Source organism: Phoca vitulina, unplaced genomic scaffold (assembly GCF_004348235.1).
Source record: "Phoca vitulina isolate PV1807 unplaced genomic scaffold, GSC_HSeal_1.0 scaffold52, whole genome shotgun sequence".
NCBI lineage: Eukaryota > Metazoa > Chordata > Mammalia > Carnivora > Phocidae > Phoca > Phoca vitulina.
Genome location: NW_022589755.1, coordinates 7,787,018 through 7,803,481, shown reverse-complemented (window position 1 = coordinate 7,803,481; position 16,464 = coordinate 7,787,018). Strand labels below are relative to the sequence as shown.

Here is a 16,464-nt window from a genome sequence, read left to right as displayed (position 1 = left end):
TCTGGCTGCTCTGGTGAAGCCACCTTGGGTGCTCGTGGACACCCCCAGACCATGGCAGTGCACCCAGAATCTAGCTGGGACAGGATCCCATGTTCCTGGGTCATGTGACAGATGGTTTCTAGATCTTTCCGGGGCCTGGGCCTGCCAAGCAAGAGGGGAAGCCACTGGGTGCTCCCATTCCTCTCGCTTTTTTGAATCTGAACTATTCCAAGCATTCTTAAAATGATAACAAAGGCTGCCACCCAGCTTCATCTTATCTTGACATTTTTGCCATATTTGCTTCAGATTTTAGAAGAGAAACAGCGTGATGAGAGGAACGAGAGGAACGTGCATGGGATAGCGGTTAAGGGCGGGGACTCTGAGTGAGTCTGCCTTGGCTCAAGCCCCAGCCCGGCCGCTTTACCAGTTGAGGGCTCTTGGGCGTATTGCACACTGTTCTGAGCCTCCGCTTCCCCATCTTCAGAACAGGGTTAATAAAAGTGCCTGCCTTGCACGGATCTAGAGAAGGTGAAATGGTTCATACAGGTAGAGCGCTTAAAACCAGTGATGGGCAGGTACCATATTTGCAATTCCGAATATTTCATATTTGCGAAGCTACCTACTCGTGAGCACGTATAACCCGCAGATCAATACCGATGCACTTCCCTGGTCACCAGGGGACTTGTGAAAAATCGGAGTGGCCCCGAGTGCCTGTGCCAGCCGAGGTTGAACAAGGCCACACTTTGCCTTCTTGGTTCAGCTCCCATATTGTTGAGGGCCATGGTTTTTGCATGTTTGTGCTCTTTGTGGGTAGTTTTGCTGTTGAAAACGGCTCCCGGCATAGGACTGAAGTGCTGCCTGGTGTCCCCAAGTGCAGGAAGGCCAGGATGTGCCCTCCAGAGAGGACACGTGTGTTAGATGAGTGTCCTTCAGGCACAAGTGCACAGAGCTGTTAGCCGTGGGTTCGGTGCTAACAAATCAACAGTTTATATTACCTTAGGTGTCTCTAAACAGAAACACCTAGACTAAGGCTGTGTATTGATGGGTTGATGAGAAGGTGAGCAAAGGCTCGCAGGAGGCCACCCTGTGTCTCCCCCCTACCCCCCCGCCCTGGGATCGGTGGCCCAGAATTCACAACCACGTGCTCACGGCAGCTGTGCAGAATGCAAGTGCCTCAGATAATGAGAATCGACTGTTTTATGAGGTCCAGGTGTCAATAAATTATATCATATGACGTTCTACCTTGCTGTAATACGTGTGGCTGTGTAACGCCCTACCCCGCGCTCCGTGTGTGCATGTCGCATACGGGATCACGTGTAGTGTTGTCTCACCTGCTCTTAAACTTGTGTTGGACCCCTTCTTTTCTTACCTCTTTACACGTGGCTGGGTCAACCCCTCTCCTGGGCTCCCCACTCCCTCCCTCCCCCCATCCTTCTCCTTGTCACAGACTTCCTTACAGCCTCCCTTATTCTCTCCACAGCTGGCCCCCGAAAGGACACTCCCCAAGTCCCCAGCCAGGGGCCCCGCGTAGACCTGGAGTGGACACCCCCTCCTTCCCTTCATGATTCGTTTGTAGCGCAGGTAACCGGCCAAGGGTCCCAGTTCGTGCCTGGAGGGGCGCTTGTCCCTCATTCCAACACCCTTCCGCCCCTCCCCCTCCGGCCTTGGGCCCCCTGGGTCATCTGGACCATCCCCCTGCCTCCATGCCAACTGCAGGTGGGATATCCTCCCCATTTTCCCCTTTTCTCCAGATTCTTTGCAGGTCTTGCCTTTCTGTCCCCTGGCTGGGCCTTCCCCTCCCACCCCACCCCTGCCCCGGGCTGGTCGGAAAGGGCAGGGCTGGTAGGCCACTGACCTCGTGGTGACACAGGAAGAAGGAAGCATAGGTGGGCCTGGGATATGGAGCTGGCAAGAGCCCATTGTCGCCACTGCCAAGTGCAGCCAGCGCCTGGGAGGGACCTCGAGGGACGGTCCCCATGGCCAACGCTGGAAGGGAGAGTCATTGGTGTGTGTGGAGGGGGGTGTTCCCGCCAGCTTTGCATGGCGTGTCCTAGGCTGGGCGTGTTGACCCAAGGCCCCGGGGTGTGCACGTGCGTGTCCCACAGCCCTTGGGAAAGTGTGTGTCAGTTTCGCCCCACCTGCGTGTTTGTGGCAGAAGGGTCTTTTGCCTTCATCAGATTCTCCAAGGCACTGTTCAGAGAAGAACCTGAACAGTTCAGGACGGTTCACACGCAGGGCAGACCCCTGTCACACCCCGCTCTGGGCCAGGCCCCGTCGCAGGGAGGCCGGGCAGGCCGGGCTCTGGGCCAGACTCTGGGTTCGAGGCCTGGCTCTGCCCCCTGCTGGCTGGAAAATGAATGACGAGCTCTGGGCCCCTGTTTACTCCTCTGCAGCATGGGTGGGGGTGGCAGGACCCATCTTGTGGGGTGCCGTGAGGATTAAAAGAGTTACGGGTGTGTGAAGCACTCAGCACAGGCCTGCACGTGATCAGGGCTCACTCAGTCTTGGTGGATGTCCTCATTGTGGGCATCAGATGCTGGGGAAGAGGTTGGGGGAGGAGGAAAAGGCAGCCGTCTCTGGCTGCTCACCACCCCCACCCACACCCAGAGGCTCAAGGGAACAGAAACTCTGACCTACCAGAGACCTTGGTTCCAAGGAGGGGTCCTGGAAGGGAGGGTCCTGGCACACTGCCTACATCTAACCTTGTCCCCCTTGCCCCCTTCCTGCCCCACCCGGTTCAGTGGCGATGGATGATGAGGATGGGAGATGCTTACTAGACGTGATTTGGTGAGTAACAGACTCCCTCCGCCCTCCCTGTCTCCCCTCCCCTGCCCCTCACCTCCTCAGTGTCTCTCCCCTTCTGTCTTTCAGTGACCCTCAGGCCCTCAATGACTTCCTACATGGATCCGAGAAGGTGAGTGCTGGGGCAGGCAGGGGCCTCCCCGGGGTAGGGGGCTGTGGAACTGGGGGGCTGAGAGACCTGAGCCCCTGATTCAGTAGACATCTGCCTCTTGCATTCTGGGAGCTGGGCCCCGGGGTTATGGCAAGAGCAGAAGAGATGACAGATCCCTGCCCTCATGCCATACACATTTCCTTGATAAACAAAGTAGTAACTGCTAAAGGTGATCGCGGACAGAACCCTGCAGTGTAGGATAAGAAGTAAGAAAAGAATGTCCCCGGCACAACGAAAATGGTTTAAAACAAAATGAATGGGGGGCAGGGGCAGTGGCTTCTTTAGCTAGTGTGGGCAGGGAGGTGACCTTGAAGGCGACCTTGAAGGATCAGAGAGAGGCACCCATGGTGCTCTGGGCAGGGGAAGGGCAGGTAGAAATGCAGGAAAATTTGCTATGTTCGAGGAATGGAAAGAAGGCTGGTGGTACCGGACAGAAGGGGAAACTAGTAGTGGTGAGACCAGAGTGGACAAAAGTCACAGGTCATGCAGGGCCTGGAACAAAGTGGGGGAGAGTGGAAGTGCTGAGCCACGAGGAGCTGTATCTGTTATCTAGGGCTGCGTAACAAATTGTCCCAACACTTAGTGACTTAAAACAACTTGTTAGTGCTCTCACAGTTTCTGAGGGTCGGGACTCGGGGAGCAGCTTAGCTGGGTGCTTCTGGCTCGGGGTCTCTCCAGAGGTTGCAGTCAGGATGTTGGCTGGGGCCACCATCATCCGAGGGTTCGTCTGGGGCTGGAGAATGTGCTTCCCTGATGGTTCATTCCCACGGCTGTGGGCTGGAGGCCTCAGGGCCTCACCACATCGGCCTCTCCGTAGGATCCTTAAGCATCCTCACGACATGGCAGCCAGGTTCCCCCAGAGTGAGTGACCCAAGGGAGAGAGCCAGGAGGATGCTCAGGGCCTCTTATGATCTCGTCTCTGAAGTCACACACCATCGCTTTTGTCACCTTGTATTCATTAGAAGCAGGTCACCAACCCAGCCCACACTCCCAGGGAGGGGAACGGAGCGCCACTTCTTGGAAGGAGAAGCAGCAGATGATTTGTGGAGCAGGGGCGAGTGCAGTGGGCTGAGGGTGGCCAGGGCCATGGGGTGGGCAGCGGAGGGGGTGCCAGGCGCTGGCTTTGGGGGGCAGAGTCAACTAGACCTGCTGGTGGAGTAGATGTTGAGGAGGAGAGTGTCAGGTTAGCTCCTGGATTTGGGCCTGAGCAGCTGAGTGGGTGGTGTCTCCAGAGCTTGGGAGTTTGGGGCAGACTCCACAAGGGAGGCTGTTGGCTGTGCCAGGCTGGGGTTCTGGAAAGACGTCCAGGTAGAGAGAAAATAGGGAGGCTCAGTAGGCATTCGTGTGGACGCCGGGCCCTGTTCTAGGAGCTAGAGACGCCCTGGGAATTGGACAGGTCCCTGGCCTCCCAGAGACGGGCTCGGCAGGGCGCACTGGGTGCCCGGACGGTGGGGCATGCCAGCTACTTGGGCTGCATGGAGAAAGGAGTGGCTTAGTCAGGTGGGACGGGCGGCTATTGGGAGGAGGCGGCGACTGACCGGTCGTGAGGGGCATGCTGTCAGAGAGGTGAAGGGGGAAGGCAGGGGCACAGCTTGGGCAAAGGCACGGAGGCAGGATCCTAGGGTTCCAGGCAGGCATGTTGGGAGAGCCTCGGACTCCGTGTTGGGCACACCTTGGGTTTTGAACATGCTGCCAAGCCCCGTTCTTTGGTGCCTTTTTTCCGGAGATGGAGTTTCCCGTACTCCTTGCACCGCCCACCCCCCACCTCCACCCCATCTTTGTCCTTTGGTCTAGTGTAACTTTAAATTGGTTTTTGTTCTAGAGCAGGGCCTGCCCACTGCCTGGCTGATCTTTGACCTTGGGTGGGGGCGGGTCTTGTTGCAGCTCGATGGTGATGACCTCCTGGATAACCCCGGGGAGGCCCAAAGTGCCTTCTATGAAGGTCCTGGGGTAAGTGGCCCAGGGGTTCGGGGAGGTCCCCAGGCTCTCAATCATGGCTCATATTGCCCCTGGTGGCAGTCAGCAGGAGGGAGGCCCTAACGGCGAGAGGGAAGGGGTCATGATCATCCCCCTGGGGCACCTTGCTGGGGGGTTGGGGAGGGCAGTCACTGACAGCAGTGTGGGGCGGAGGTGGGACCACAGTGGGATGGCCTGGCCCACAGGCTCCTCAGAAGAGGTGAGGGAGGGTCCTGGGTCCCAGGCCTTGGGGATCAGTTGCTACAGAGCAGTCCTGGGAGTTGAGGCAGATGCTGGGGTTCACCGGGGACACTCTTCTCGGGAGCAGAGGGTGTGGGGGCCTGGAGGCCTGTCCCTGCTTAGCCATCATGGTGGGCTGTGACCTGGGGGAAGGGGATCGACTGACACAGACTTCAGTCTCCATCTGGAAAACGAAGGCAGGGGTGATGAGCCAAGCCCAGAGTGGGGAACGTGGTGGACATTAACTGAGCACCTACTGTATGCCTGACTGTGCCAGTTGTCCTTCCCTCTTCCTCCCCTTCTGCTGCTTCTCCCTTCCTCTCCCCAACCCTCCCCCCTCCTCTTTCTCCCTTCCCCCCTCCTCCTCCTCCTCATCTCTTCTCCCCGCTCCCTCCTGGTCATCATAACTATGATTCGCTGAACACTTACTATATGCTGCCAAGCCCCTTTCAGTCACTTTTATTTAATGCCCACAACAAGTATAATAATATATTCTGAATAATTCATCTTTCATAGTATAAATACCTGTAAAGTCCCTGATCAGGTTCTAAGCCTCCCATACGTGAGGTCAGCAAAAGTCACGACCGTCCTAGGAGGCGGGTTTGGTTGTGGCCATTTAGCGGTTAAGAACTCAGAACTGCCTGGTTCTGGGTTGGGGGCCGAGCAGGGGCCCCCTCCTCCAAGCGCTCCCCTCTCTCCGTCTGGGAAAGGAGGATGGGGGGCCGTGCCCGCGTCACTGAGCTTGTTACCGACAACAACAATATGGACGGCATAATGATAACGTTAGGTGATGTTTCTCGCACACGTGCTAAGGTGCCGGGTACCACGGTAAGCCCTCCGTGTGGTTGAACGCCGGACCTTTTAAACTCCCAAGTTTTGATCTATTATCTGGTCAAATATCAGTGGGGATTACGTGCTCTAAGCATAATTACTGCTCGTGTGGTATTTGCTCAAATGATCACACGTATATCGATTGTGTTCGTCCTGGATCGCAATCCGGGACAGCGTGGGACGCAACGTGGGAAGACGTGTCGGACTCATCACCGCCTGCACAAAATCAGGTTCAGGGCGGTAGCTGCTCCTGTCTTTAACACGACCGTGGTCTCTTATCCAAAACCTTTGAGGCCAGGCGCGTTTCAGATTTTGGAATTTTCCAGATGCTGGGAGGGTGATGCAGAATGTCACATAGCACGCTCACGTACCTTTCCGTGGTCAAGAAGAGTCCCGTTACGTGGACAAATCATGGCCCTCCCCGAGCGCGCCATGTCACTTTTGGTTAGGTTTTGCTACTGAAAGAGTTGTGAAGACATTTGCCATTTTCAGGGCCCTTTCGAGCTTTGGAATTGCAGATTAAGTATTATGGACTTTTATGGCTCTTTAAAGGATGGTCTTTATTCCATTCTACTGACGTGTACAGACGGGGAAATAGGCCAGACTGAGCAAGCCCCAGGTTGTATGGCTAAGTGGAGCTGGGATTTGAACCTAGGTCCGGCCACTTCCAGATGGAATATTCTCTCTGCCCATACTGCTCTGGCACCAAGGGTCCCTTTGCTTTAGCCGCGCCCTGAGCCAGCCCCTTGCTAACCTCCGCTCTTCCCTTCCCACCTTACCCGGCCTCCAGCTCCATGTGCAAGAAGCTTCTGGCAACCACTTGAGCCCAGAGCCCACGCAGCCGGCCCCCAGCGTGGACCTCGACTTCCTGGAGGATGCGATCCTGGGCTCGCCTGCCGCGGGGGGCGGCGGGGGGGGCGGCGGAGGCGCCGACCAGCCCTGCGACATCCTCCAGCAGAGCCTCCAAGAGGCCAACATCACTGAGCAGACACTTGAGGCCGAGGCCGAGCTGGACCTGGGCCCCTTCCAGCTGCCCACCCTACAGCCTGCGGATGGCGGAGCAGGCCCGGCGGGTGCCGGAGGGGCTGCTGCCGTGGCCGCTGGGCCCCAGGCCCTATTCCCAGGCGGCACCGACCTGCTGGGGCTGCAGGCCCCGCCCACCGTGCTGACCCACCAGGCCCTGGTGCCGCCCCAGGACGTGGTCAACAAAGCCCTGAGCGTCCAGCCCTTCCTGCAGCCTGTGGGCCTGGGCAATGTGACCCTGCAGCCTATCCCAGGCCTCCAGGGCCTGCCCAATGGCAGCCCTGGGGGCGCCACGGCGGCCACGCTTGGCCTGGCACCCATCCAGGTGGTGGGCCAGCCCGTCATGGCACTCAACCCGCCCACCTCCCAGCTCCTTGCCAAGCAGGTGCCCGTCAGCGGCTATCTGGCCTCTGCGGCCGGCCCCTCAGAGCCGGTGACCTTGGCGTCCGCCGGCGTCTCACCCCAGGGGGCTGGCCTGGTCATTCAGAAGAACCTCCCCACCGCCGTGGCCACCACGCTCAACGGGAACTCGGTGTTTGGAGGGGCGGGCGCGGCCACGGCAGCGGCCAGCGGGGCGCCCTCGGGGCCACCGCTGGCGGTGGCCCCCGGCCTCGGCACGTCACCGCTGGTCCCGGCGCCCAACGTGATCTTGCATCGCACGCCCACACCCATCCAGCCCAAGCCTGCTGGCGTGCTGCCCCCCAAGCTCTACCAGCTGACACCCAAGCCGTTCGCCCCGGCGGGCACCACACTCACCATCCAGGGCGAGGCGGGGGGCCTCCCGCAGCCGACCAAGGCCCCCCAGAACCTGACTTTCATGGCAGCGGGCAAGGCCGGCCAGAACGTGGTGCTGTCGGGCTTCCCCGCACCTGCCCTGCAGGCGAATGTCTTCAAGCAGCCTCCTGCCACCACGACGGGGGCCGCCCCGCCCCAGCCCCCCGGGGCCCTGAGCAAGCCCATGAGCGTCCACCTCTTGAATCAAGGCAGCAGCATCGTCATCCCCGCCCAGCACATGCTGCCGGGCCAGAACCAGTTCCTGCTGCCGGGCACGCCCGCCGTCCAGCTCCCCCAGACGCTCTCGGCCCTGCCCACCAACGTCGGCGGGCAGATCCTGGCGGCCGCGGCCCCCCACGCGGGTGGACAGCTCATCGCAAACCCCATCCTCACCAACCAGAACCTGGCAGGTCCGCTGAGCCTGGGCCCCGTGCTGGCCCCCCACTCCGGGGCCCACAGCGCAGCCCACATCCTCTCGGCCGCCCCCATCCAGGTGGGCCAACCGGCACTCTTCCAGATGCCCGTGTCACTGGCCGCGGGCAGCCTGCCCACGCAGAGCCAGCCGGCACCCACCGGCCCCGCTGCCACGACCGTCCTCCAGGGGGTCACTTTGCCCCCCAGCGCTGTGGCCATGCTCAACACCCCTGATGGGCTGGTGCAGCCGGCCACCCCTGCCGCCACGGGGGAGGCCACACCTGTCCTCACGGTGCAGACAGCCCCCCAGGCTCCACCGGCGGTCAGCACCCCGCTGCCTTTGGGCCTCCAGCAGCCGCCGGCCCAGCAGCAGCCCCCGCAGGCCCCTACTGCTCAGGCCACCGCCCCGCCTCAGGCCACCACCCCCCAGCCCAGCCCAGGCCTGGCATCCAGCCCCGAGAAGATCGTCCTGGGACAGCCGCCCTCTGCCGCCACCACGGCCATCCTCACTCAGGACTCCCTGCAGATGTTCCTGCCCCAGGTAACTGGGGCTGGGCAAGCGGGGACGTGGGGGGGACAGAGGGGGTGGCCAGGGCAGGGGGTATGCTGGAGAGGGGCCAGGAGCTGGAGCTGAAACTGTGTGCGGTGGAGGCAGCGACTGGGGAGGGTCTGGTGCGCTAGGGAGAGCGTCTCAGAGGTGGCACCCCAGCTCCCAGGGCGTGCGTCCCCCCTCCGTGACAGGGACTGACAGACAAGGAGGCGGCCCGACTGGCTGACAGACTAACCATCCGTCCTCCTGCTGGAGGGCGTGAGAATCACAGAGAGAGTGGGCAAGACATGGACGGACAGACAGACAGGGTGGGAGGCTGCGGGCGAGGCGGAGCTGGAAGATCGGCAGGGCCCCGGGCGGCCTGACCTGGGGTTGTGGCCTCCCTGGTGCCTGGACCGTGGGGCTCCCGGCTGCCCTGGCCTCTGCGCCCAGCCTCTCAGTGCCCCTCTGCCCGGTTCCCACCACCCCCTTCTCCGAAGCCTCGGGGAGGCCAGGGTCTCGGGGTGGGGAGGCTGCAGGTCCGCGGGGTGGCCTTCTGACCCTGTGCGGGCTGCCCATTTCAGGAGAGGAGCCAGCAGCCCCTCTCCGCAGACGGCCCCCACCTCTCCGTGCCCGCCTCGGTCATAGTCAGCGCCCCGCCTCCCGCCCAAGACCCAGCCCCGAGCACCCCCATCGCCAAAGGAGCTGGCCTCGGCCCTCAGGCCCCCGACAGCCAGGCTTCCCCAGCACCGGCCCCCCAGGTAGATGAACCCCAGCAGCCTCTGTCCCAGCTCAGACCGAGCCTTGCCCCTGCGACCCCTCCTCCTGCTCCCTCCTCCCCTGCTCTGGCTGCCCTGCCTGCCTCTCTGTCTTGCTGGCTTGGGAAGGGTGCTCCTTCGCTCCCCAGAGAGTTCCCGAGGGTCTTCTGACAGTCATGGACTCCCCCTGCAACCCTGGGGGAGCCCACCCTCTAGGCAGAGGTGCACACAGCAGGAAGGTCTTTCCTGGAGTTCTCATTTTCATATCTGGATAAGCAGTACATTCAGAGGGTTCATATCTCCAAAGCTACCAAAGGTCTCGCTGAAAAGCCCCTTCTCCTGAGCCACAGCCCCTTGCTTTCCCGAGGGCGGTTTCTTGCAGCCTTTCCCACGCATGGACAAGGAGAATGGCACCTGGATTCGTTCCCTCCCGTGGTTGCAAACACGGTAGCACACTCGGCAGTTTCGCACCTTTGATCACTGAAAGATTCATCTTGGAGACGGTACTTCGTTCTTCCATAGGACCGCACGGTACTCTGGCTGTGTGGATGCGTTGTTCTTTATCTCCCTGGTCCTTGTTGTCAGGCAGTCAGGTCACTTCTGATCTTTCGCTGCGATGAGCGAAGCTGCAAAGGATGACTGTACATATGTCATTATGTAGGGTCAGTTCTCAAAGAGGAAAGTGCTGAGTCCGTCAGAGGCCATTTGCACTTGTGGTGTTGACAGATGCTGCCAGATTGCCCTCTGTGGAGTATCAGTTGGTTTGCCCTTGGTCATCAGTCTGTTGCTTGTGCCTGTTCTTCTGCAACCTCAGCAGCGTATTGAACTTAGCCAATCTGGTCAGGTGAAAAGTGGCTCCTTGTTTTGTTTTAATTTGCATTTCTTTTACTGTGAATGAGGTGGGGCAAGTTTTCATAGATTGAGAGCTGTTTGTGTTTTTTCTGGAATTGTTGGCCCATACCCCTTGCCAAATTTAAAATTGGGGTTACTGATCCTTTTCTTGTTGATTTGTAGAAACTCTTTACATATTAGGAAAATTAGCCTTTGTCTCCTACGAGTCGTAAGCACATGAGAGTTTAGAGAGGGCCCCCTTTTATTGTGGGGGGGGGATGTTGCACTCATTCAGAAAGGACTGATGGATGGGTAGAGGAGGTCGGTAAGAGGAGGAGGAGGGAATGACATTCAGCAAGGTCAGGGTGACAGAAAGCAGCGTGGGCTTTGGCCTTAAACAGCCATGATTTCACTCTCAGGTTCTGCTACTTGCCGTGTGACCTTAAGCAACCAGTTTCTTCTTTCCTTAAACAGATTATTTGGGGAAGAAGGGCACTTAGTACGTGCCTGGCCTTGTGCTGCCCTGAGCAATTCCCCGTAACTGCTGAACCTTGATTACCTCATCTGGAAAATGGGAATAATAGTTTCTTAAAGGCCTATTAGGAGTAAGTGAGTTAACATAAGCCCTAAAGAAATATTTGTTATTATCATTATTATTGTTGTGGGGTAGAACAGGATCAGGTCCGGAATCACAGTCTAGAGGGACTCGGGGCCAAGATGGCCTCAAGCCATCTCTCCCCCAGGAGGAGAAAGAAGCAGAGGAGGGGGAGGGACAAGAGGCCAGGAGCTGCCTGGCCTTTGAACAACTCAAGCTGGAAGCAGCATCTCTAGAGTGGGTTAGATGCTGCTGGCCTAGGTCCCTCCAGCAAGCGGCCTCTCCTCCCCGAGCCTCCCACGGTCAGCTGTACCAGGGGGTTTGTAGAATTGGATAAATCAGTGGAGGAAATCATTTATTGATGAAACCAAGCACACGCACGGGAGCCCGCCCTGTGCTCACTCTGTGCTGAGTACACCACAGTGCAGTCAAAGGGAGGGAATGTTCTTGAAGGAGATGTGGGTCAGCTGCAGGGAAACAGCCCGAAAGATGAAAGCATTGAAGGGATCAGGGTCCCCATGAGGAAACAGGAGGAACCCACTCTAGGGAAAGTAGGCAGGAACCACGTCAGGGAGGGGGATGTATTTAAGCCAAGGCCTGAAGGAAGAGAAGTTGGGGGGGGGGGGCAACAGCATGCGCAAAGGCCCTGAGGCAAGGACAAGCTTGGGATATCAAGGAATGGAAAATAGGCCGAGGGGAGTGGAGGGAGGTCGGGTCAGAGAGGCTGGCAGTGCCCCGTGGGCCGGCGAGTTTGGACCTGGCCAAACCCCTGGAGAGCTTTCAGCTGGGCCGTGGCATGGGCTGATTATATGATTTTCAGTGATCCCTCTGGCTTCCATTGGAAAATGGTGTGGTGGGCAACAAGAATGAAGTCCAGAGATCCTCATGGGACAAGATGACAGGGCTTCAAAGACCAGGGTGGTCACAGCGATGACGAGGGACGTTGGAGGATTCAGGGCATAATCTGGAGCTTGCTTCAGGGATTAGAGGCATGAGGAAGAGGGCATTATGGTAAAAACTTCATGAATGGTAACATTTCTGTTATTTCTAAGTGCTGTTCAGAATCATTTACAAGCATCATCTCGTTGAAACCTCCCATCAGGTAGGTGATAGATATTCTCCCCGTTTTACAGATGAGGAAACAGAGGCACAGAGATTAAGTAGCTTGCCCAAGGTTACCTAGCTGGTAGGGCCTGGATTCGAACCTGAATGGTCAGTGGCCGGAACACCTGAGGTCTCGAGAAAACCAGACCTGAGCGTGAATCCCAGCTCTGCTTAGCATCAAATGCTCTGAGACATGGTTTATGGGAAATGGTGGCTCTGCACAGAGCGGGCATTCAGTGAGCAGGTACCTGTCATCAGCAACTGTGGATGGCCTTTGAGAAGAAAGGTCAGCTGTGCATGTGAGCTGATTCCCAGTCACCCGCACGCAGGCCAGCGCGGGGCTAGACACATCGTTGGCCACATGCAGCTTCTGCGCCCATGACAGTGCATGACGGGAGTTCTTGATGAATGTTTGTTGGGTGAACAAGTGGATGGAGAGGTGGAGGTGGGTGGATGGACAGGTGGATGATGGATAGACAGGTGGACAAGTGGGTGAGTGGAATAGACCGAAGAATACAGACACACAGAAATACCAGCAGAGTGCCAACTTGTGCGCGTGCGTGCGCGTAAGAGCCGCTCCCAGACCGGAGGTGGGTCATTGCTTCAGCCCACGTTCCCCAGGCACTTGCTTCGTGCCCAGCCCCAGCCGTGCCCTCTCAGGGCTCACACTCCAGGGATGGATTTTGTCATCAATATCCCAACTCTCGAAATTGTCCCTTGATGGGACCCTGACTGTCTTTTCAGAGAGGGAACACTGACCATCCTGCTCAGGAAGCTCAAGGCTTGCTGTGTGTTGCTTATGGTAGGCTTAACACACACACACACACACACACACACACACACACACACACACTTTGTCGTGATTCAAAGAGCGTTACCCAGACGTGGTTTTAAAAATTCGGTTTAAAAAGAAAAAAGGGCATACAGTGAAAGCGAGTCTTCCTTTCTGTGGAATTTCTGGCCCTTTCCCCATAGACTCCCACCCCTGTCGATTTCTCTGTGGAGCCCCACCGTGTCCTCATGGCACAGGCACTAGGGACACTTGGGATCGGGTCATTTTCCATTGTGGGGGGCTGTCCTGAGCACGGTGGCACGCTGAGCAGCATCCCTAAGCCTCCAACCATTTGTTGCCGGCAACACCCCTTCTCCAGGTGGGACAACCATGGCGATCGCCGGAGATGGCCAGGTGTCGCCTGGGGGACGGAATCACCTGGGTGGGGAACAGCCGTCCTGTGCGCACGACAGGCCTCCCTCATTGTCTGAGCTCGGAGCCAGCTAGACGTGACAGCCTGCGTGTGCACATGCGGGCGCGCACTCTCCCTTCTTACACACAGAAGCACACCGTCCCGTTCTTGTGTACCTTGCTTTGCTCGTTCAGCCAGATCTCTTGGACCGCTGACTTGCATGAGAATCCCATTGTACACCACCCCCTGGGATGCACGTAAGTGTGTGTGTGTGTATGCATATCACCGAAACAGCTTTCACAGGATAACACGCTATTTTTTTAGTTTCCTCTGTTCTTTTTCTTTTGATTTTTTTTTTAAGATTTTATTTATTTGAGAGAGAGTGAGAGAGAGAGCGCACGAGCAGGTGAGGGGCAGAGGGAGAAGCAGACTCCCCGCTGAGCAGGGAGCCCCCTGTGGGATTCGATCTCGGGACTCCAGGATCATGACTTGAGCTGAAGGCAGATGCCTAACCGATGGAGCCACCCAGGCGCCCCTCCTCTGTTCTTTTTAAATGCTAGTCACGACCTCCTAAAGTGACTGGAACCATTACTAACAGGCACTAGGTGTGATTTGAAACCCACCGTCCGAGGTAGTCGTTAGGCACTGGGGCTCCGGAATCCCAGCTCTGCACTTACAGGTCGGTGACCTTAGCCAAGTCACTTGCCTCTGTGTGCCTCAGTTCCCTTCCCTGTAAAATGAGGGTGAGGATAACAGCGTCTAGGTCACAGGGTTGTTGTGAGGAATAAATAAGCTAATATACGTTAAGATGCTTGAATGAGGTCAGGCGCGTTGAAAGGAAGCCAGGCCAACACTCTATAAAGGGCCAATGGGAAACATTTTAGGCTTTGTGCAGAAGCCGCCCTAGACCATATACGTAAATGAGTGAGCGTGCACGTGTTCCGATAAAACTTTATTTATGGACACTGAAATTTGAATTTCATATCATTGTCGCCAATCACAATATCTTTGGTTTCTTTTCCATCATTTTTAAAAAAGATTTACTTATTTAGTTTAGAGGGAGAGTGTGCACATGGTGGGGAGGGGCAGAGGGAGAGAGAATTTCAAGCAGACTCCCTGCTGAGCGTGGAGCGCAAGCCGGGGCTCGATCTCACAACCCTGAGATCGTGACCCGAGCTGAAATCAAGGGTCGGATGCTTAACCGACTGAGCCTCCCAGGCGCCCCTCTCTTCCACCATTTAAAATTGTAAAACCCGGGGCACCTGGGTGGCTCAGTCGTTAAGCGTCTGCCTTCGGCTCAGGTCGTGATCCCAGCGTCCTGGGATCGAGCCCCGCATCGGGCTCCCTGCTCCGCAGGAAGCCTGCTTCTCCCTCTCCCACTCCCCCTGCTTGTGTTCCCTCTCTCGCCGTGTCTCTCTCTGTCAAATAAATAAATAAAATATTTTTAAAAATTTGTAAAACCCGTTTTCAGCCTGTGGGCCATACAAAATGATAGGCCAAGCAGGCCAGGCCGGCCGGAGTTGGCCCGTGGGCTGCAATTTGCTGCCGTCTGTTTTTCATTATACAGACACACCGTGAGTTATTTACTTGGTTCCCTATTCGAGAGAGAGCACTTAAGGTGGTTTCCCGTGTATTCAACAAATAACACTCCTCTGAATATTCTGGTGCCCAGGCTTTGCACTTTTGTGTGGGTAAATTTCTAGAAATAGAACTGCTGGATCAGAGGGCGGATGCGCTTCCCAAACATTTTATGGAAAGCGCTAACGCAGTTGCGCCTCCATGGGGTTTTTGCCTGTGAAGGCTTCTTCCAGCGGCTTCATCAGCCCCAGATCAGCAACCACTGTGCTCCCGGCCAGGCTGCAGGGTATCACCCCTCTGTGCTTGCTCTCATTCTGTGTGAATTTGAGCACATCTTTCCAGCTATATCTTAAGATTTTATTTATTTGAGAGACAGAGAGAGCATGAACAGGGGGAGGAGCATAGGGAGAAGCAGACTCCCTGTTGAGCAGGGAGCCCGACATGGGGACTCGATCCCAGGACTCCGGGATCATGACCCGAGCCAAAGGCAGATGTTTAACCAACTGAGCCACCCAGGTGTCCCTGAGGTTTTCTTTTAGCCTAATTTTTCCCCACCCATTTAAAGCATTTTTAATTTTTACAATTAGGTATTAATGTTCACATGACTCAATCATCAAAAAGCATTTTTTTTTTTTTTTTTTTGAGAGAGAGAGCATGAGCAGGAGGAGAGGCAGGGGGGGAGAGAGAGAGAATCTTAAGCAGGTTCCATGCTCAGCAAGGAGCCCAGCACGGGACTTGATCTCACGACCCTAAAATCATGACCTGAGCCAAAATCGAGAGTCGGACACTTCATGGACTAGCCACCCAGGCACTCCAAAAAGCATTTTTTTTTAAAGTAAGGGGATTGGTTAAGCATCTGCCTTCGGCTCAGGTTATGATCTCAGGGTCCTGGGATCGATCCCTGAGTCGGGCTCCCTGCTCAGCCAGGAGCCTGCTTCTCCCTCTCCCTCTCCCTCTCCATGCTACTCCACCTGCTTGTGCTCTCTGTCTCTATCTCTCTGTCAAATAAATAAATAAAATCTTTAAAAAATAATAAAATGAAAAGGGGGGGCAGTGTCCCAAACCCATGCCTACATTCCCAGCCCACCTGCCCCTCCAGATAACCACAGTACTTAGCTCTCGTATATCCTTCCAGTTCTTTACACATGTACAGCTTAGCGTAAATGTGGATTTACGTTTCTCTCCCGTTTCTGTCTGCCCAGAAGGCAGCACATTATATGCTTGCTTTGGCAGCATGTGGAGAGTTTCCTTGATCCCTTGTTAGAGTTGTGAAGTATTCCTCCATGGGGACGGACTGTCATTCCTCTCCTCTGTAAATGCTGGGTAGATGCACAAGAGCCCAGTCCAGCTTTGTCCCTCCCCGCACAGCTGTAGTAAACAACTTGTCGACCCGTCATTTCCCACACATGCACGTGCATCTGTCAGGTCATTTCCCGGAAGCCTGTTTTCTGGATCAAAGCGAATGTGTACTTATAATTTGCACAGCTGCTGCTGGATTGCATTGTCCTGGAGTTTTAGCAGATTGTGCCAGTAACCCTCAGAGGCCGTAGAAGAGAGTGTTTTTATGAGACATGGCTTGTTCCTAATGCGATGAGTGAAAAAGGTTCCACAGGGTGCTTTCGATGGGCATTACTCTTAGCACAAATGAGGTGGAGCCTCTCTTGAACTATATAAGCCTTTGTGTTTCCTTCTCTGTGCACTGTCTGATCATATAC

At 56.4% G+C, this 16,464-nt stretch overlaps 1 protein-coding gene across 1 annotated transcript in view; it reads left to right on the top strand.

Annotated features, from left to right (window-relative positions):
* The window catches only part of BICRA (BRD4 interacting chromatin remodeling complex associated protein), a 78,737-nt gene that overhangs the window by 52,371 nt on the left and 9,902 nt on the right, over window positions 1–16,464 (top strand). Inside the window, 5 exon segments of the mRNA XM_032388044.1 lie at window positions 2,721–2,766; window positions 2,851–2,893; window positions 4,817–4,882; window positions 6,750–8,711; window positions 9,284–9,460. Of these exon segments, the coding sequence (XP_032243935.1) occupies window positions 2,726–2,766; window positions 2,851–2,893; window positions 4,817–4,882; window positions 6,750–8,711; window positions 9,284–9,460 (2,289 nt within the window). The 5' untranslated portion in view covers window positions 2,721–2,725.